The 21,271-nt window shown below is 41.9% G+C and overlaps 1 protein-coding gene across 4 annotated transcripts in view; it reads left to right on the top strand.

The window, feature by feature from the left end:
- The window catches only part of HDAC4 (histone deacetylase 4), a 267,149-nt gene that overhangs the window by 9,995 nt on the left and 235,883 nt on the right, over nucleotides 1-21,271 (top strand). For 3 of the 4 annotated variants that reach the window (XM_037398255.1, XM_037398254.1, XM_037398252.1), the window contains exon 2: nucleotides 17,875-18,124. In XM_037398255.1, coding sequence (XP_037254152.1) covers nucleotides 18,103-18,124 — 22 coding nt within the window. In that variant the 5' untranslated portion in view covers nucleotides 17,875-18,102. Of the gene's footprint in view, nucleotides 1-7,011; nucleotides 7,118-17,874; nucleotides 18,125-21,271 lie in introns of those variants that run through there. The other variant, XM_037398253.1, reaches the window with a different exon arrangement.

Genomic DNA, 21,271 nt, shown 5'->3' with positions numbered 1-21,271 from the left:
TTGATATTTCCTGTACTAGGTTATGCTTTGTAAAGAGCAATTGGTGGTGGTACCCAGTAAATCTGATTCTTGTGTCTGATTCGTGGTACTGCAAATGTAATGATAGCTGGTGTTCCATTTAGGGGTGGGGATCAAATCCTTCTCGGTGCAGAAAGCTTGCACACACGTGAAAAACAGAACACAATCCATTCTCTTAATGGAGAAGTGAATGGTATGAATCCCTTTTGGGCAGATTGGGCTGATCTTCGCAAATTGACTGGTAACCCTGGGGGTGGTGGTGTGGGGCAGCTGGAGAGTGCTGCAGTGAGTGCCCGGGGGTTGACAGTGGTTCTGGATGGCAGACATGTAGTTAGTACCAATTTCTATGGCCCAAGTGTTCTTACGTCGGTTATCAACAGTATTAGAAATCTCAGCTGAATTCAGTTTGGCACTGAAAGTGTGCTGCTTCTGGTCTTTGCTATAAAAATGCTGGTCTAAAAATAAACCGACGTGCAGGGGAGCAAATGAAGAACTTGTGCACAGAACATAAGGCAGAATGCTTGACTGATTGTGGAGATGGTATCACAGAGTAATGCTGACCATGGCGTGAATGAGGTCAAAGGAGGAAAGTTTTGCACAAGGTAATAATTCCATTGTAAGAGGAGAAGGAAGGAAGAAAACTGAGCCTTGTAAATAGGCATTGAACAATTCGATAAGCCTACCAGTGGCTGGACTGCCACACTTCAAAGGATATGTGCCGTAAAAGCCCAAACAGCAGTGGAGTGAGGAATATTACACCCCATATATGAAATCTTGTAGTGTAACAGCTAAACCAGGCTGTCCTTGTGCAGGTCCTGTTAGAAATTTGAGTTCGGATTGTACAGACAGTATTAAAAAAAAAAAAAAAAAAAGCATTTGTGTTTAATTAGGTATTTACTTGGTTTAAAGTACCAGAAAACTGAAGCGACTTGAGATGTAGCCATCTAATGCTAGAATTGTGAGCATCTTCTTTGCATGAGGCTTATCACCCCTCCTCATGAGAAGGATATCCAGTTATTGTAAACTTTCCATTCCTAGATCTTCCGAAGTGCCATTATGAATGACATTCCCCACATTCTTTCCTTTGCTGGAAGGAGCTGATGAAGCCGGGAGGTTGGGAGGCACACTGGAAGCTGAGAGATAGCCTAGTGAACTAGAGCCTGAGCCTTCTGCTCCCTCTTCTGAAGGTATTCCCAGTGTGGTATCCCCCCAGTCCAAGGAGTTTGATATGGACATGCAATCCTCCTTGTTGTCTTTTTGCCCCAGTAAGAAAAATCTTCAGTCTCTGCATTCACTAGAGCAACTTTTAAGAGGAGCAAGTTAGGCTAAATTAAAAAAAAAAAAAAAAAAAGGCAAAAAGCAGCATATTCTTGGCAATAATTTAGACTTTTGCTGTAAACTGTCTACATTCCCTGGGGGATGAGGTTTCCTTTTGTGAAAATCTGTTCTGGATTCAGTATGTTTGGCAATTTCTCTGTGTGACTACCTTCAGTTTTTCGTTTTGGTGGTGTAAATGAGCAGACTAATATGTGTGATTCTAAGTACTCAGATTGTTGTTTTTTTCTTTTTTTTTAAAAAAAGAAAATAACCTCTTAAGTATACTGGGGACTGATGAGGCTTGCATTCATAGTATTGCAGCACAAGGTGTTCTCTGTTTTAGACTGTAAATATTTATCTCTTGTCAAAGCAGAGCAGTTACTATTGGGAACTGATCTGGCATGCGAAAAGGTTTTCCTTGAGGAATTTGTTTCCTTTTATTTACAGTGTTATCATGTATTTAAATTCTGGGGCCTCAGTGTATAGCTCTGAGGCTTGTTCTTAACATTGGCAACAAAAATCTAAATTATCACAGCCTCTGAATACGGTTAAGTGAATTCTGAGCATATGCTGTAGCCAACCAACAAGTGTGGGTGTGAAATTCAAGCAAACATAGGAAAAGGTACAGATGTTTTCCTGCAGCTACAGGAGGCCTACTAAATGAGAAAGGCAGCAAGCCCCGTCACCGGGTGCTTTCTGGGCAGTAGGTGCCCAGTGCTTGGCGTGGCTGTGATGGAAAGAGCACGTATCGAGCACGGGTGTTTCATGGTCTGGCATTTTGCAATCGCTTGTCTCTCTCCCCCTCCTCTTTGCGTGGCTCTTCTCTCCTGGAACAGACCCTCACAAACCCTTGCTGTGTCTCCATTTAGCCTCCCTGCCAGCGAACATGCTTTGTCATAACCTTTCTTCAAGAGCTTCAGTGCTGTGAGTTTTGCTGAGCGATCTCTTGTTAAATTGCTATCTGTTATGTTTACCGCAGGTATGGAGAGATCTAGAGATCGTTTCCTGCAAGTAGCAATACCTGAATCCTCACTGCTGGCTAAAGGTCTTGCTTTTGGAGAGTTGTAGGTTGCTTTAATCTCTCTGCAGTGGCTTACATTTCTGGATAAATTGTTTCTGTTGTATTGTGCCATATGTGGGAGGCTTATTCAGCCTGGAAAGGTCTGATTTTTTTCCTTTTTTACATCTTACTAGCTTCTGTACATATTTTTTGTACTGGCAGTTGCTGAAGTTCAACTGTGCTTGTTAGGTAGCTGACTTCCCCGCATACTTTGTCTCAGAAGAGAAGCTAAGGGCTGTCAAGCAGGTGTCCTAGTTGGAGTACTTCCCCCCCCCCCCCCCCCTCCTTTTTAGGAAACAGGCTCGTTGATTGAAACAAGTTACTGAAGCCGAGTTCAGCCCCTGCCATTGTAGGGAAGAACTGCTTTTGCTTTTGCTTATGAATGTGCAAAATGCATGTCTCGGGCTGTAGCCAAAACTGGCCTTTGAGCTTGTGCCTCTGATTTAGAGGTGGTAGGCAGATAAAATGAAGTGAAAATAAAAAAAAATGCTTTATTTGGCCCTGGTGTTTATATGTATATATTTCATATATATATGTATCAGTCACGTATATTTCATATCTATACATTTCTGCATGGTGTCTCTCTCAAAACTTCAAGGACAGTGGATGGATGTCAGAGTACTGCCTTTTTGAAACGGCTCTCCTGAGTTTATCATCTGCTATCAAGTCACGTAAACTTCAGATCTTGCACTGTAATATCTGTCTTCAGGGGTGCATGGTCAATACAGCCTGTATTTTCTTCTCTCTCTGACATCTTGTGTGAAATTTGCTGTTTGTGGCTTCAGGGCATCAAGCTCTTTCCTGGTTTGTGGAAGGGTTTGTAACTGGTAATTGATGCAGCTTTGTCAGGGTGGTTTATAGCTTTATGTAGAGTCTTTTATATAGTACTTCCAAATTAGACTCCTAAAAAGTAAATGTCCAAAGTTATTCATACTGTGTATTCATGAATGCTGTGATATTCGAAGTGGTGACATTTTCTGAATAGAAACCTTTGTTCAGTATTTCCTTGAATGAGATATAAAGCTGTTCTGGTGAAAAGGAACTGTTCTGTATAGTTCTGTGCTGGACTTGTCTCTCTTGCGTTCATGCAATATATTTTAGAAGAATTGGAGTTGTTACTGGCTGCCTATTTGCATATTTACTGGCTTTTGTGCATCAAGATATGTCAGCCGTCTCTGTTCCTTTTTGCTTGATCTTATCTCTCCATTCCATTTCAGGAAAAAATTCTTAGAATCTCCTTCCCCCCGGCCCAGCCTTGGAGTGTGCTTTGCATGCAGAATGTTTTGAGGTAACAGGGAGTCACGTTTGCTTTGCACTGGCTGCATACTGTTGCTTGAATTTAAAACTGGTGCTGAAATGTAAATTTTCGGAGATGACTAAAATCCAAAGGAGTTATTTGTCTTTTGTAGTGCACCGTAGCTAGCTTTGCATTTTCACTGACTTCTTACAGAAAGGGGCCACAGTTGTTGCTAGTGTTGGCTATCAGGCCATTTTCTTTTTTCTTGACATAATGTAACTTACTAATTATTGTGTTCATGGTAACACAAGACGCATCCAGATTAACATTTAAAAACAACACAACCAAAGATTCTGGCAGTATCTTGTATTCCTTCCCGTTCGTTTAATTTAGAGTATTCCAAGTAGCAAGTGATAAAGCAAAAGGAGATTCTGCACAGCAGAGCTTTGGGTGGGTAACGACAGCTTCCAGAATCGTGGAATTGTTTAGGTTAGAAGAGACCTTTAAGATTATCAGGTCCAACCCTTAACCCAGCACTGCCAAGCCCACCACTGAACCACGTCCCTAAGGGCCACATCTACGCGTCTTTTAAAAACACCTCCAGGATGGTGACTCAACCACTTCCCTGGGCAGCCTGTTCCAGTGCTTGACAACCCTTTTGGTGATGAAATGTTTACTAATATCCAATCTAAATCTCCCCCAGTGCAACTTGAGGCTTTGTCATCTTGAAAGCTGAGGAATTCCTCCTGGTGTGGTAGCAGAACTGTTAGTGGGAAGGTTTCAAGAGGATATTTAGGAGCATGCGAAGGTGCAAAATCCTAAACCCCAAAAGAGTGAATAAAAAGAGCCTGAAGTTTGGGCTATGGTGTTTTAAAAATGGAGAGAGATGGCTGAAGAGGGATGAAAGCAAGTTTAAATTTCTTTGCTTGATTCCTACCCTGAAAAAGGAATGTCTTACAGGAAGGAATATTGTGTCCATGCTATTTAGTGTATGAAGCCATAAATGGCAGTATAAATTTTAATCTAGATCATAGAAAGTTAACCAAATGTGAATCCTTGCATATCCGAGCAAGGGCTCTAAGGCTTCCTTGAGGATACTGAGTTGAAGTCTGTCTTTTCAACTGGCAACTGACAGTGTTTTAAACCCTACCTTAAAAAACCCCCATGGCAGATACTGTATCAGTCCTTGAAATATGTCCCAGTTTTTGTGGCTTTACAATCCAGTTTTCTTATTTCAAGGAACAATTCCAATTTGTCTTGCTGTGTTCGTGTTGTGCAAACAGACAAAATGGGCTATATAAAATGCTGTGTAAATCATAAAGTAAATGGAGCTCTTCCTTCACTCGGGTAAGTAAACTCAGAAGTCTGATGGCCTCTCTCTAAAGGTAACCTGCAAGTGTTTCTTCAAAGGGTTTTGTCCTTTTTTGCTTTGATGTGTTATAAAACAAACAAATAAATAAAAACCAAGCCCCAACCCCCTCAAGTATGATTAGTATCAGTTGTTCCTTCCTTGCTTTTCTTGCTTGTCAGCTGCAAGCTTGAAATATTTGACTGAAGATCTATTTTTTATTAAAGGGTGATATTGGTTATTAAAAAAATTAACCCTGCTTAGAGGGTTCACAGCACAGGGATGTACATTTTTCTGGTGATTGAGTTAATTTTCTATTCTGTGTTTGTGGCTTGAGAGTGTGACTTGTAATTTAAAAATGGAGCAAGTGGAAAACCTGCAATCCCTATGAATATAAAGGTATACATTTACTTAGCCTTCCATAGGGATTGCTGCCTGTTCAGTTACCAGCAGACTTGTGCTTGAAGTCTCAATAGCTTTGGTGAATAAGCCAGGGACTGAGCAACGTGCCCTGGGCTGCCCAGTGTCCCGAGGGGTGATCCCATGTGCTTTGGGCACGACCCGTGAGTGGCAGGATGGTCCATGGGGAGCTGGTGGTGCTGCTTGCTGTGCATTCCCTGCCTGACAAACCTCAGCCTGAAAGCAGTATGTTTCAGCAAAGGTGGTTCTCTGGATTTTTCCTCAAGGAAAAAAAAAATCACTGCTAACACGTCACATATAATTTAAAATATCATTTAAAGAAAAATATTCTAGCTAGCATTTAAGGTTTTTTACATGGCAAAAATAACTTTGGACTTAACTGACGGAGTACTAAAAGCTGTCTGAATTTCAGTGTTTGACTGCCAGCTCTGTCATGCTGTTACAGGTGTATGTCAGCATCACTTTTCATATGCAGACGATGAGAGCAGAAAAGGTTTTCCCAACAAATAACAACAGCAAAAATTATATTGCACTTTGCCTTGAAAGTTGTATTTTTTTTTTCTCTTCAATGTGGTATCCTCTATGCGTATCTGTAAAACTTGGGTTTAGGTGATGTCCTGATTGAGAACCTTTGAGTAAGAAGATACGCAAAGACATAACGCACTACGGTTATACACACTAACACTTTTTTGTTGGCTGTAGGAAAACAGAGGCACATTAAAAGGAGAAATGGAAGAGTGACACCACAAGTTCATTATGAATGGGGTCTGGATTACTGCGTTGCTGTGGGGAGTGCAGTGTTTTGGTAACGGTATCAGCATTCAGTGTAAGGCAGGAGTAGTAAAGCATACAAAAATGTAAACTTTGGATCCCATGATGCTAGCTTTTGTGGGTGAGGGTGTGCTGTTGTGTGATGAGCTGTGCAACAGCCAGAGTTGAGGGTGCTTATATGAGGTCTACGTGCTTTCCTGCAGTGTGTATTGGCAAGCAGAGCCCTGTTCCTGTGGGACAGACTATGGGAGATGGAGTTCAGGAGCGGAAGGGGATGTGTGTATGAATGGTGGTAGCTGGCAGTCGGTTCCTGCCAGTGGCATAGTAGCTGCATTAATAGGTGTGTTTTGCAGGGGCTATGTGTCATCTGGATTTAGAAAGTGGCATCGGTGTTGTCCTCAAACAAAATAGCTTTTTGAAGCTTGATAATGAGTGTTACACTACTTAACTGGGGCATGAAAAAATGTAATAAATAACTAAGTGGCTCTTCCCAGGGAGTGTGTCTGGATGAGGCTGGGTGGGCAGTCATGGGTGTGTAGGACCCTTCTGCCTGGAAGGGGGGTGAACTCCTGTGCTGGATAAGGGGAGATGGAGGTGATGGGGCAGAGCTGACATCTTCAGACGTCATTTTCTGATTCTGAAGCAGTGGGAGAGTCCAGAGGGAAGTTTGTATCATGCTGTATGAATCTTAACTGATGTTAGTCTGTGCTGCTAGCATGATAACACTTGGTTTGTTATTTGGATTTTCTTTTACTGTTTTCCCTATGCCAAAAAAAATATTGGGTATCCATGTTGCTGATGATTAAAACACACAAACTGTTCTAATATCTCTCTTTCTGTGTTGCTATTTTGCAGTGAACAGCAGAGGGCTAAATGTCCACTTGAAAATGATGCAACTTGTTTGGGGAGACCTTGGGGCATGTTTCTTTCCAAGAGCATGACAAAGGTCAGAACTTTAAAAGCACGGTAGTAGTAGGTGGGAATGGTTAGCGTGGTTAACATCGTGCACTGAGTACGGGGTATTTGTGAACATGCGTAACAAAGTTTCTGGTTAAACTTTAATGCTGGTTAAAACTAGCATTGCCATATAGTCAGTTCCAAAAGAGACTTGGGGAAGTGTTTTACTAGACAAAAGAATTGTACGAATTATGTGACAGAATTGTTTTACTGTTCAGACTAAATTATTTTCTCTTGGTAATCAGATAGCATTCAATTAAAAAAACCCACCAAACTAGACTAACCTTAAACAATGTTTGTTCTTTAAAAAAAAAAGTCAATATTTTTCTCCAAGTTAATGAAGTAATTAACAGTGATTGATGACACATGTACTCAGCTATTTTGTGCTGGTAGACCAGATGGGTTAGGCACAGCTAGTGACCAGTAATTTTGATTCTTTGTCAGAAGGAACAAGAAGTTCAGATGTGGGCTGTAACAGCTGAGGTACATGAATAGAAAAGGTGGATGTTTTTCTTTCTGCCTTTCCTTACCTATGCATGAGGATTTGAAAAACAACCCCAAGTAAAGAATTGTGGGTTGTTCATTTCTAGTAGTTAAGAAAGCTGAGCTAGAGTGAAAATGTGGTTGGTAAGTTGAAGGTTTTCAGTTGTTTCCCAAAACTAATTACATAAAGGTGTCTGTATCCGCGGCCCCCCCCCCCCCTTTTTTTTTTTTTTCTCCTGGCTGTATCAAACTGTTTTGAAAGAGAAGGAATGATGGTGTGTCTGCACAAGCAGTTGAAAAAATAAGCCCCTGAAAGCTGCATCATTGAGGAAGCCTGTGGAAAAAACGGTGGCTGCATCAGTGAACTTTTATTGTGATCCAGTTTTTCCCCCCTTGGTGTCTGCTACGCTAGTAGCGTGGAGGGAGACGATTTAGCGAGTATCTTGGTATGGCACGCTGAAGATGGGTGTCAGCAAAGCAGAGAGATCTCAGTGCTGCTGAAATGCTTTAATGGGACTTCGGTATAGTGATACAATGGTATGTTTTAAAGTGTTGGGATACATGAGAGGTTTCTGAAACTTTAATTCGCATGAATTAGGGGGGAACTTAATATGTTGTCAGTGTTGTGTTCAGATCACAGGCATCAATAGGAAGCTTCAGCTGTTCTGGAGTTTGCATGGGAATGCTTCAGTCCGTGAGACGAGCTTGCTGTCTGCTGGTCACACAAACTCTTCCTGGCACTGAAAACATCGTCGGGGGATTTTAATTAAAAAGTATATAACATTTTTTTATCACTTTCAGTCAAGTATTTAAAAGGAGTTTTGATTTTTGTGCATCTGAATTACTGTAGCTAGGGTGATCTGCAAGGAAGGAACGAAGAAATGAGACGGATGTTGTCCGTAAACTCACAGTATTAATTTCCCTTCTGTCAAGTGCTGCTTTCAGCTCTCCGATTTGACTGCTTTCAGAGGCAGAAATACTAGGATGGAGATAAAACACGGGATGAGGGAAGAAGAGGGCTTTAGAAAAAGCGAAGACGGTAGATTTTTATAGGTAACTGTCCAATTTGTACCAACTCCTCCAAGGCTTCAGAGCAGCTGGAACAGGCTCCCGAGGCAGACTTTTATCCTTTCTCCCTCCCACGCGGATCCATCTGTGAGACTGCTTGTTCTTGCTGCTCTTGCTGAGAAACTGGATCGAGCTCAGAAGCATCCTGCTCTTTCAGACCCTCTGCCAGAGTCTTGCTAGTCAAGGAGGGCTCTGTAATCCCGCAGATCTACATATTCCCAGGTTTTACACACAGTCACTTGCATTTCTGAATCTGCAGCTCCTATAGAAGAGCTGTATTCTTGCTTGACTAAAATTTTTTTTCAAGCTGTTGACCACTTCATGTTGGAGTGTCCACAGGGTGAACCGGAGGTATTTCTACAGTTGCTGGGGTTCCCAAAGATGACTTTTTGTTCAGTCTTGGATTATGCATTGGAGTATTTATATCCACTCATCGTTCACTTGGTTATTCCCAAAGCCTTGTTTTTTTGCCTCTACGAGTATTTGAGATACTTGCAATGCTGCTTGGACGGCAGTGCTAGTTGAGGTCTAAAACCAGAGGAGGTATCAGCAGATCCTCCAATAGTATTGCTATTGGTGTGAAATCTGTGGAACTAGAAATAATGTTAATGCTCTTGTGTACTCCTAGCAATGAAGGAGAAGGGCCATAAAAAGTTCTGGGGTTTCATGGTGTCCACCGGAAGATCTGAGGTTTTTCTTGGACGTGGAGGCACCTTCAACTTTCAAAGCAGCTGTAACTGTTGATCAAGGTGGTGATTTGCAGAAGTGTCTGTAGATGGGACCATGAGGAATTTTGTGCAGAATACGTAAAAAGCATGTTCTTCCAAGCAGCCCTTGCTTTAAAGCTTAGTGAGGAAAACTTGCAGACTTTTGCTAGGGGCGAGTTCTAATAGTGGCAGGTATGTGTTGACTTAACATTGAAATGGGTGAAGAGGTCTTCACTTCTACTGAAACATCAGTGTCCCCTGTGTTTTCAGTTTGGGCTGGTGTCTTAGCATTTGGATTTACATAACTGAAATGCAAGGGCTGCTACCAGAGATCAGTCTGAGCAGCTGACTTCACTTTGAAACACAACTGAAAAGAGCCTGAGCAAGGCAGCCTTGAAGAATCTGTGTGCTGTGGACATTAGTAGTGGAGTGTTTCTTGACAATAAGAAGCAAAAGGGTGTGAAACTGTAGAAAGCAATTTTTTTCTTGATTATTTTTATTGAGCATTTCTGTTACCCATAATTAGATTAATTAATTCTGTATAGGTTTGCTACCCTTGAATAGCTGTGGATTAGTTCCGTGTTAATAAAGTAGCTCACAATTAGTTAATAGAGTCTTGCCATTTGCGGTGACTGTTAATTTTGCTTTCCTTTAATGTCTGATGGTGACTTCGGTACATGTATAGCCCTGCTTATATTGCAAAGGATTGCTTAACAAGCCACTGCCTGAAATAATAGCAGGATTGCTCCAAAAGCAACTGCCAGGGACTGTCTAGCAATGTATTATAGCCTTCTCTGAAAGAACTGCGTAAATACAGAGTAGGTGTTGGTTATTCTTGAAGTCTTAATGCACATATACTGTAATTTAACACTTAGGACAAATACGGTTAGAGATTGAATCTTTTCCTGAACATTATACCATACAAAACCTGTCACAAAGTTAAAATGTTTAGTGTGAGCATATAAGCAATAAATCTTCATAGGGTGTATTTGGAAGTGGAGGTTTAAGGGAGAGGTAGGAACACTGTATTTTTTCTACTTTAGGCTGTCATATGAGAATAGCACTTGTAATGGCTGGCATTGAAATGTCAGCGTTTGCTAAACAAATGTACTGTGTTTTAATTCCTTGAAGTACTGAGTAATACTTCTGTATTTTTTAAATGGTTAGTACATCTGGTTTATTGTGTCGAGCTTTTGATCTTAAAGGTAGGTATCTCTGGTTTTGCTGCTGCAAGGTAAAAGTATGAAAACAATGAGTTTGGCAAAGATGGGTTGCCTTAGTAGTAAGGGCTAGGCTGGTCAGCCTGGGTCTGTACTGACTGTGATGTGTATGTACCTAGTGTACTGTCGGTGAGAAGCTATTTGATAACAGCTGTATTAGGTTGGGTTTCCTGTTTAATTGTTAGTTACACAGTTATAACCGTAACGAAGGCTTCAGGTACTCTGATTTTGCTCTCTGCTCTTTGAAGATACCGGAGTGCAGTTTACATACTCCCACCTGCCAGTTCACTTGAGTGTTTTCTTTCACTTAATGATTGCAGGTGTACTCACCACTTCTGTGGAAACTAATTAAAGAGTTTGGTATGCGATTTCAGTGCAATATAAAAAAGTTATATGGAGTAAACTTTGTATTTTGCAAGATGGGACTGTCAGATCAGTGTAGGACAAAGCAGAGTTGAGTTGATTTGGTGACGCTAGGTTGGTGTGTAGGTGGGCATTCGTCTTTAAAGGTACTTGATTGCCACATTCTCCAGCAGCATCCAACACAAAGTACCTTGGGAGGTGTTTCACAACAGGACATGCAAACGGTGACATTTCTCTGAAACACTCTCCTGTGAGCTAGTGACTTGTCTCATGGGTTTCCTGGCCATGTGCAGAAGCACTTGGTGTTTGTCCTCTTGTCTAAGAAGTTTGTCCATTTGCTTTGGAATTCAGGAAGACTTTAGCTTTTTCCAGCACCCCAGGGCAGAGTTTCTTAGTGCAGCTAAGAAGGGGCATGCAATGGTCTCTGCTTCAGCTTGCCACCTGAAGTTTCTTTTCTGATACCTTCTCTCCCTTCTGTGTCCACCCAACCTCTCTCCCAGAAAACAAATGGGAAAAACTTTTTGCTCTGAAAGAAACAGGTGGAAAGCAGAGTGATTGATGACTTCTCTGTTTTAATCATGATTCTGCATCACTGTAATATCCTTAAGTCACCTCTGTCTTGGCTGAAGACTTACCTGCTTCACCTGTATGAGAAATTTGTGCCATGCCTTTCCCTTTCTTTTTCTTGTCCTTTTGAAACTCTTATACTGTGAATTTGGAAATGGAGGGGTAGTATCCAGATCTGCAAAAAATATTCATGACTTTGGAGGAACTGGGCTAATATGGCAGCAAATTTGCTGTTCCGTTTTTATTTTCTATTACTGTCATGGTATTCTAGTTTCTCTTCTGTCCACAGCTGAGCATTAAGCTGATGGTATATTTTACAGTGCAGCCTGTTATTCCTGCAGTATGTGTTTAAAGACAGAAACTGTCTTCGGAGACTTAAAACTGTTTGAGAGGACGTCTGATGTTGTTTGAGGCTTGGAGATATGTTTTCTGGGGGAGGTCTGTTTGAGTATCTTTGAAACTGTAGAAAACCAGCACTTCTGTAAGTGGGCGTTGCTTGTGAAACTTGGTCTCCTGGGACAGATTCAGTAAAGCTGTATTTTGCTTGAAAAGCAGGAGTTGAAGTGATGTTGTCAAAGGGTTCCGTGGGTCCTCAGGACTACCGCTACTTTTTTTGTCATCTTGCAAAGTGGTAGCTCTGGAGACGTGGTCCTTAGAGAGAAGAATCAGCCTGGGAGACTGTTTCACACTGCCTCTGCTCTAAATAAAGATGCAGTGAATCATTTTGTGGTCACAGTAAGTTATTATTGTTTTCAAACAGCTATATGCCTCTTCCTTGTCCCCTCCTCCTTTCATCTATAGATCCTATATTGGCAGTATTTTATAAACAACCCCTGAAAAGCAAAGGCAGCTTTTTTTCTTTTCTCTGGGTAAAGTTCAGGATCTGTTGTCAAAGGAAAGATTTAATCAATAATCTCCAACAGAGGCACGGCCTCTCATTAGCTCTGTGAGTCTGTGCAAAGCACATGCATGCTGCAGCGTTGTGTTGTTGGCAGGCTGTGTGTTATGAGTAGGAATTCAAGCAAGCATCAAGATGATGTTGTCATTATCTTACATGGAGCATGTGGCATTTAACGATACTATTTTCCTGTTAATGCAGGAAGGAATCTAATAATGGTTGACTATTTTTTTTGGGGAAAAAAAAAGTGTTACTGGTATTTAATCTGCCGTGTCAGGCAGAAGGATTGGTGACGATGCTTTTTGGAACATGGGTGTTTCCATGGCTTCTGGAGACCAAATTCCGTGGTGTTGGAGTGCTGCTAAAGAAGTGCCAGGATGTGAAAGGTGTTCTAGCATCCTTTTTGCTGTTGTCTTCACGGAGCTGGCTTCCTTGTCCTGCTAAAATGCAGTGTCTTCTGCAGAGTTTTTAACATTTTAGGGGTCTGAAAGGCAAAGCAGCTTTCTCTGGACCTAGAAGTAACCTTCAGAGCACAGGCGATGGGTATAGTAGGTGTATGACTTACACCATGTTTTGATGCGTTGAGTCAGCGAGCAGTTGGGTTTGTTGAACTGAGGTTTTAAAGTGATCTTGTCAGCTGGTTGTAGTGTTGATGGTATGCGTCTGAGAGGGCCAGCAGATGAAGCAAGGTCATCGATAGCTGGGTATCCTGAAGCAACCAGGCTGACTTGGCTTAAAACAATCTTGAAACTTCACCCTTAGGCCAAGATTTTTATCTTGGCTGAAGTACCATAGCAATTTAGGCTCTGAAAAATAGAGCTTTGTAAATAAAGCTCTATCATAACTTTAATTACTGGTTACTGCACATCTGTACTTGTGACTAGTAGAGAGGCACATCTGGAACGGGCTAGGAAGAGGAGGGTGAACATTCATACCGTCAAAATATTTGTATGGCAGAACTGTAAGATTCCTGTTACTTGCTGTTTTATTTTTGTTTTTTTAAAAGGTTTCAGTAGCTGCAAAATGTATGGAAACAGAGTTGGAGAACTGTTGGATTACTTACATTTCCTAGTTCACGTGCAGTTCTGTCTTAGTCGTTGCTTAGATGCCCAGTGGGGAAAAAGGGATCTTAGAAAGCCTGTGGAAGGAATAGTGTAGAACCGAGTTGTGGAGCTATTGTCTGTGGTTTTGGGGGGCAAGCCTGGTCATGCAGTTGCAGAAGAAGAAGGTGAGGGACCTTCTGGTTTAGAACGCTGTTTAATGGTTTTGTATTTAGAGCCATGTGCTTTTTCCCTATAGGCGTTATTCCTGTGTCGCCATGTGTGGTGGCCCGGCCTGTTGACAAATTTGCCACTGTTTTCTTTGCAGCTTCTGGAAGAAACAGCCGAAGTCTCATGAAAGTATTTTAAGCAGACACATTCCTTCCCTGACATAACTGCTGGAAGGTCTGCCTGCCATACTGCTGAGGACTGAGCGTTTTGTGTGATGTATTTACTGGTAGAAGATAAATACAAGAAGAGCTAAAATGGCCAATAGTCCCCTTAATCTAGGGAAAGCGCATAGTAAGGGAGGGTTAAGGCACCAAACCAACTGAGAAATAAGGGGCTTTTGCTGAGGCTGCAGCCCCTCAGTGTGTCTCTTACTGTATGGTGACTGCAGGTATAGAGGCTCGTTATCAGCTGGTGACAAGGAGATGACCACACACTCAAGCTGTGGCTAACTTCTGAACCAGAGATGTGATGAGGATCAAGCAGCAGATGCACCAGCTGGCATGGTTTTATGGAGCACGTGCTCTTGGGCATACCCTGGTAGAAGTAGGCTGAAATAAATAGGCATTAATTTGCTCTTTGTGCTCCTATTCCAGACTTTTTAAAAAAAGCAGCAGGTACCAGACCCTGAACAATTCTCCTGCGAGGCAGGAAGCTTGATCATACCAGTTCTGTTTGCTACACCGTATAATATAAGAGTGTTCTACACACTTGCTTGTCTTAGCCTACGGTTCTGCTTGGTCTTTCTGCACCGTCGTCTGAAATGTGCAGTGCCATCCACAGTCCTGTGTGGACACTTTGGCTGCCCTGTGCTCTGTGCCTGGGGAAGTACTCCATGTGAAGTGCCAAAGCTGGCACAGGCACTATGCCACCGATTGTTGTCTGCCAAGAAAATTCACCTAACCGGCCGGCAACCCCGGGGCTCGCTTGGAGACGGCAGGCAGGCTAAGCACGATCCTCCCGTGGCAGCAGTTGTCCATCTCATTCTGCACCCTGGAGCCCAGTGAGTCTGACCTGAGCATGTGTGCATGAAGCCTGCTGTGCCCGTGATCCCACTCCCCCCAAAAAAGAAAGGTGAGAGACACGTCTGGCCAAAATAGTTGGTTATGGAGTTACTCACAAGAGGATCGTGCTGCTATAAACAAACATGTACTCATCCCTATCACATACGGCGTGTGTCTGGGTTAGTAGTGGGCAGGCTGCCTAAGCTGCTCATCCCGGCCATGACCCAGTCCTTGCTGGTGCCTGAAGAGTTTGCAAGGAACGTGCTGCTGGGTGTGTGGGGTGGACTTGCTGTTCTTCTGGCTGAGATGTGCAGGCCAGATGGGATCGCTCTTGTCCTGGAAGGCAGTGGAGTAGAAGTAAAGCAAGCTCTGGTTTTTGCTGTGTGTGTTTGTTTTTTTTTGGTGGGGTTTTTTTTTTTTTTTTTGGTTGTTTAGTTTTGGGTTTGTTGTGGTTTTAGGTGTTTTGTGTTGTTTTGGGATTTTTGTTCTTTTTGTTTCTCGTCGTTGTTGTTTTTAAAATCATAGAATCATTTAGGTTGGAAGAGATCCTTAAGATCATCGAGTCCAACTGTAAAAGGAGAGCATTTGTTTGGAAAATCCTATAGGGCTCCAAATATCTTAGACAAAGGGGTAGACAGCATTTTGCTTCTCCCAATTTGGGAAGGGTTTTTGTGAGATAGTGGCAAAATGACAAATTTATGTAAGAATTGTTGCAGGTAGGGGCCTGACAACAACTTTTGACTGCTTTGGAAATGTCTCATTGGACTGCATTGAGATCAGTACAAGTGGTAACTGAAAACTAGAGTTTGGTGGTGGGATGAGTTGGGAAAGGACTGCTATCTGTATTCTGGAAAAGTCCATTTTGCTTATACTTTCCTGCATTTCTTCCAGAAAGCTGAGTAAACATTAAAAAAAAAAAGTGAACTAAATCCATACCTTTTCCATCTGATCATGGTTACTTTGTGATCTCTGCTCTGACCAGCCACTGGTATTACTAAATCATGCAGAAGCTTCATATTTTGGGTGTGTCTCATGTCTGACTGAATTTAGATAGACCTTTGGGTGAAGAAGTGGACTAGGTAAACCAGTAGTGTTGGTAAGTGGATTTGCTGCCACTGTTTCAGTGCAGTTTTGTTGGGAAATGCGTACACATCTTCTCACTGTTCATGCACCATATTTCCTTCTTGCACTGTTAAAACGAGTAGACAGAAATCTGTTAACTCTGTTCCAAATCCTTCTTGCCTACAGCTGAGATTGCTTATGCTGCGGTTTTTATTGGAAATAAATGGTGTTAATATTTTTGCTAATGCTTGGTCTAAACAGGATGTGCAAATTAATGGAGCTGGAAGATGAACGTTTGGGATGGCAGAGATCTGCAGGGATTAGAAATGACACTTCAGTAATTTTCTCTTGAATTTGACATGTAACATGTGATGCGTAACATGAAGGAGTGTCCCAGGTCTCTAAAAATGCAGGATGGGCAGAGGAACTTGGAGAGTTGTAATGCCGAGATGCTTGGGGTAGAGAGAAGCAGCCGATGAAGGAGGCCTGTCAGTGAAATACAGCAAGGAAGGCCTCTTTGCTCGACAGCGTCTGCTTGGGCATTGCCCTGCACACCAGGGAAGTACCATTATAAAGCAGGGCTCACCGTAAGCAATCGTGGTGGTGTTCAAGTCAAGTCTTAGACCTGGTTTTGCTGCCTTGTTGGAAAGGAACACGGATATCTGAGCATGGTGAGAACTCTTCTGAGAAGAGGTGGGACTGCTTGAAGTGTACTGGCACAGGTAGACTGTGTACAGATGCTCATTGTGCAAGCAGTAGTAGTTACTATCGTAATCATCCCCCGCCCAAGCGATATTGCTGCCTCTTTGCTGGAGGTCACCACACCCTCAGATCTGCTGGTGGAGCAGTTTGGGGTGAGCGCTCCCTCCTCTGCTTTGAGCGGAGTCAGCTGGATTAATTTCGATGGGTTAACTAGTTGGCTTCTGCCAGCACGCTGACTTCATGTCTGAAGTGGGTTAGGGAGTGCTGGTTATAAACCGTTCTGGCCAGCCAAGCCCTGAGGGCAGAAGTGCCTTGTCAGGGCAGCGAGGGACTCCTCTGGGTGCCAGCTGTCTGTTAGAACGTCCTCCTGGGTATCCAGGAGAGGTTATCTGTTGGGAGCCTCAATGCCGATGACTTTTTCAATGCAAAGAAGGGAAGTAACCTGTGGTTGTGAAATACTTTGCATAAAGGACACAATTTGGTTTAATCCATTTCAGTAGCTTTTGCTGGTAGCATGTGTCAGCGGCAGGCCTCTCTATGTATGTTAAAACAGCAATCTCCCCGATACACCCTGCCTGTAAAACATGGCTGTTTAGAAAAACTAGATGCCACTTGGTATAGTGCCACACACCCACCCCCCAACCCCAAAAAGTGAATTTCAGGACACCTTGCACCAGGTTCTTTTGGTATAATTATTGCTGGTTGCATTAGCCGTAACCATCCGTGGGGGTTTCTATAACCTAGGGTGTCTCCTGCTTTTATATTTTTATTTTGGGGTGGGGGGCAAGGGTACAGTAGGTTGCTAACTCAGTGGGTTTTTTCCTCTCTTCTTCCATCTAATATTCAGCTTAAAAATAATTTGGAACAGTGGATTTTTTTTTTTCTCTTGGGGCAGTATGAAGTTGCTTCTTAATAATCTGCTGGAGGCTCGGGTCGAGTGGGAGTGGAATTGATTGTGTGGGTTTTTTTCCTTCCTGCTCCAAGACCACTTCTTGGCACTGAGGAATTTTTCTTTAGACTTCTTTGGGGAACAGATGCATGAAGTACAGTTACCACTCATACATATGGCTTTTAAAATATGGAAGCTGTTGGACTGAAGTGGCTTCATATGGTGCTGTTGGAGAATGAGAATTAACACACAAGTTTGGGTCGTTAAAGACTTGAATGTGTAGTTGAAAAGTTTTTTTAATTTTTTAAGTAATGTTAAATATTACCCTGCATTTTTATGGTTATTAATCAAAATTACATCTGTAACTGAAAATTAGTGTCTCTGCAACCTTGAATGCCTAAAATAGTGCCCTAGTTTAATCTTTTCTTCTGGGGATAAATATGTTATATAATGTTTAATTTAAATGATTGTAAATCTTAATTCTCTAATGTAGACATCTTTTTCTTTAATTGCAGGTTCCCATTTTGAAAGCCATTAGAAGATATTCTGCCACCCTGTTGGATTACTTCCTATACAACTCAGCATGTCACTGTGCCCTGGATTTTATAAGGTGGCCATGATTTAATCCCCACTTCCAATTTCTATGTATTGGTGAAGCATTGGAGCTCTTTAGAGCTGCTGTTACTTGCGTGGAAACTGATCCGTCTCAAATCCTTTCTCCAGAGGACTAGACGTTACTAGCAATGAGCTCCCAAAGCCATCCAGGTAAGGGCAAAACCGCTTCAAATCTAGTTACGGCAGCAAAACACCATGTGTTTGTTACACGAACAGACTTTTTATTGTGTTGAAATGATAATCCAATCCCTCTCCCTGTACTGCTGCTTTGTTTAAAGCAGAGCCTTTGTGTGAAGGTGGAAAATTGTGTTGCTGTTACCAGTTACAAGGAAATCTTGCCATTTTAGGTTTGTCATTGCTGCAGTACGTATCACTGACAGTTGGAGGTATTTTCTAGAGATGGTAACCAGATATTAAATTTGTTAAATCTATGCTGATAGATCTTAACGGCATGTAGTGTACCTCCAAGGAATGGTCATGGTTCTGCTGGTGTGTCTTTATTGATATTTGAGAAAATCTGACTTTTAAAGTGCTTTGTAGTAGGAAAGTATAGTTTTGCTGGAACAAGAGTCAATTGATCCATCTCATTGTTGTCTGGGGGATTATCCCTAATGTGCCTTGCAATTTAAGACATAGGATTCACCCCTACAAAATTGCATGTTTCTGGCTGTCAAGAGGATCTATAGATACTCAGTTACCTGATTTCTATCTTAAAGTTGTCTCATACGCTTGTATTTAACTGTGTTAGGCAGAACTTTGTGAACTTGTGCTTTGGAAGAGGAATTTTAATTGTGCTCTGAAATGCTTGCTTTGACTATTTCAGTTTATGCTAGAGAGAAGGCTGGGAAGGAAGTAATCCAACAACGACAAGGCACGTGAAAGTACTTACTTAACTATGCCTTTGAGAGATTACTTTTGTGACTTCAGTTTAATCAGTTTTGGGTTAACAGTCAAATAAGACTGAAGTGTTAAAAGCCAATGAAGAGCTCCTGTGACTAACAGAACTGTGTATTTGAGGGGAAAGAATTTCGTATTTGCTTCAGAATTACTTGTAACAGCCCATTTGCGTTTCTGAGGCTGGGAACAAGAAACTGCTGCAGTGAATAGGGATGCTGGAGTTTACAAGCAGCAGCATAGAAAATCTGATCCTTGTGTAGGAACTAAAAGGAGTATCCAATGTTACCAGTATTACCAAAAAAATATATATCTGGCTTCTACTTTCATAATGTAAGCAGTCTTTTAGATTTTGAAACTTGCTTCTGGTACTATGGCGAGTTGAGAAACTATATTCAGAGGAGTAGAGTGCACATAGGTATCCACCTGTGACACACTTCTTGCAATGTCATGTTTTTCAAAGAACTGTTCTTCAAATAAGTGGATAGTTGCTATTTGAATACTTCCCTGTCTCAAATATGAGTGATACTGAGGAGCTAATGGCCACCTGCTTTTTTTCTCATTGTGGTGGGATAGGTTAAATATATACCTATATTCAAAACCCAACAAACAAATATAACTTGATATTGCTTTACTAATAATGAGTAGCTCTCCAGATACTTGGGAACGAGGAATGTCCTTCTTAGTTTGGCTGTTCTATTGATGTAGGAGTATTGAAAGCCTGCTGCTGACTTAACTTATTTTCCTTTAATTCATCTGCTACCCGCCCTTTTTTTATGGGCTTTTCTATTTTTTTTGGTCTTGCCTGTTTTTACTGGTTCTGCTTCTTTTGCTCAAGTTCTGTGCTGATGGTGTAGCAGGGAGTCACACGTAAAAAGGGCTGATGAAAAGAACAGAGAAGCTCCTCATGTAAGAAGTGTTTCTGTAATCCTAAAAATTGATTTGAGCCTACATTTTCTAAAACTGTGTCTCGAGTGGCTCTTGCAGAGGAGGTTGGTCTAACCAAAACCCAGGGGAGTGGCAGCTCAGCTGGAGGCTTTGGACATACGTGTGTTCCCCTGTGCTGCTGTTCTTAAACCTTCTTGTCACATAAGACCTTAGGTGAGGTGTGGGATGGCTCCGTAAGAATTAAAACTGTGATTACTGTATGTTTTGTAGAAAATAAGACTACTAATAAGGGAAAATATTGTCTGCTCTGGTAGTTAGCCATTTCAAATGTAAAGAAACTATTGCAGTTCTGTTATTTAGAAATACACTTAAACCTGCTATAGATAGTGATACTTGAAATGAAAGGCGTGATAGAAACTCGATGCCTGTCATCAGCTGGTTCACTTAAAGATCATTTAAAGGTTGAAGAACTTTCGTACAACTGAAAAAGTGGAAGAAATGATCTTGTGGTGCTATTTTTTTTAATGGATGGTGTTCTGTAGTATGGTAGATGGTGTATGGATGGTGCTTTGTATGAAAATATTTTCAAATGGTATCAACTTCCTCAAATTCAGGTGAGGCTGCATCTGGAGTACTGTGTCCAGTTCTGGGCTCGCCAGTTCATGAGAGACAGGGAACTACTGGGCGGGCCCAGTGGAGGGCAGCGAAGACGGTGAGGGTACTAGAGCATCCCTCTTTGTGAGGCAAGGCTGGGAGAGCTGGGCCTGTTTAGCCTGAAGAAGAGAAGGCTGAGAGGGATCTTACCAGTATCTACAAATACCTTAGGGGTGAGAGTCAAGAGGATGGGGCCAGGCTCTTTTCAGTAGTGCCAAGCAACAGGGCAAGGGGCAGTTGGCACAAACTGTAACACAAGAAGTTCCATCTGAATACGAGGAAAAAAATTCTTTACCTTGAGGGTGGCAGAGCCCTGGCACAGGCTGCCCAGAGAGGCTGTAGGGTCTCCTTCTCTGGAGACATTCAAAACCCACCTGGACATGATCCTGTGCAACTTGTTCTAGCAGAACCTTCTTTAGCAGGGCATTGGACTAGATGATCTCCAGAGGTCCCTTCCGACCCTGATCATTCTGTGGTTCTGTGAAAGTGTTACTTCTTATGAAATGCTGTTGAGAAATTCTCCCTGTGCCCTTTCTAGGTGTTAGGTTCTTATTTTGGTGGTATTTCCAAGTGTTGAGTTGAAATTCTAGCGTATCACCATGGCTTTTTACCCCTGGCTTACATTGTGGTATTCTTACTGCTTGTTTCTCTTTTAGAGTCAGTTTTATAATAATTGGTAGAAATATTTTCAAAACCTTGCCAAAGATGACATCTGGACTTCTCATGTCAGTTATGATAGCTATTTTGATTATACAGCTACAGGTAATTATTACTAATGATGTGCATTGTTTAAGGGAAGGCTCTGGCTTAACTCAAGAGCCTATTAAACCTTGCTTCAATGGATATGAGCTTTCTTCTCTA

The sequence above is a fragment of the Falco rusticolus genome, chromosome 8 (genome assembly GCF_015220075.1).
Source record: "Falco rusticolus isolate bFalRus1 chromosome 8, bFalRus1.pri, whole genome shotgun sequence".
Taxonomy (NCBI): domain Eukaryota; kingdom Metazoa; phylum Chordata; class Aves; order Falconiformes; family Falconidae; genus Falco; species Falco rusticolus.
This window is presented reverse-complemented; position numbering and strand designations above follow the sequence as displayed.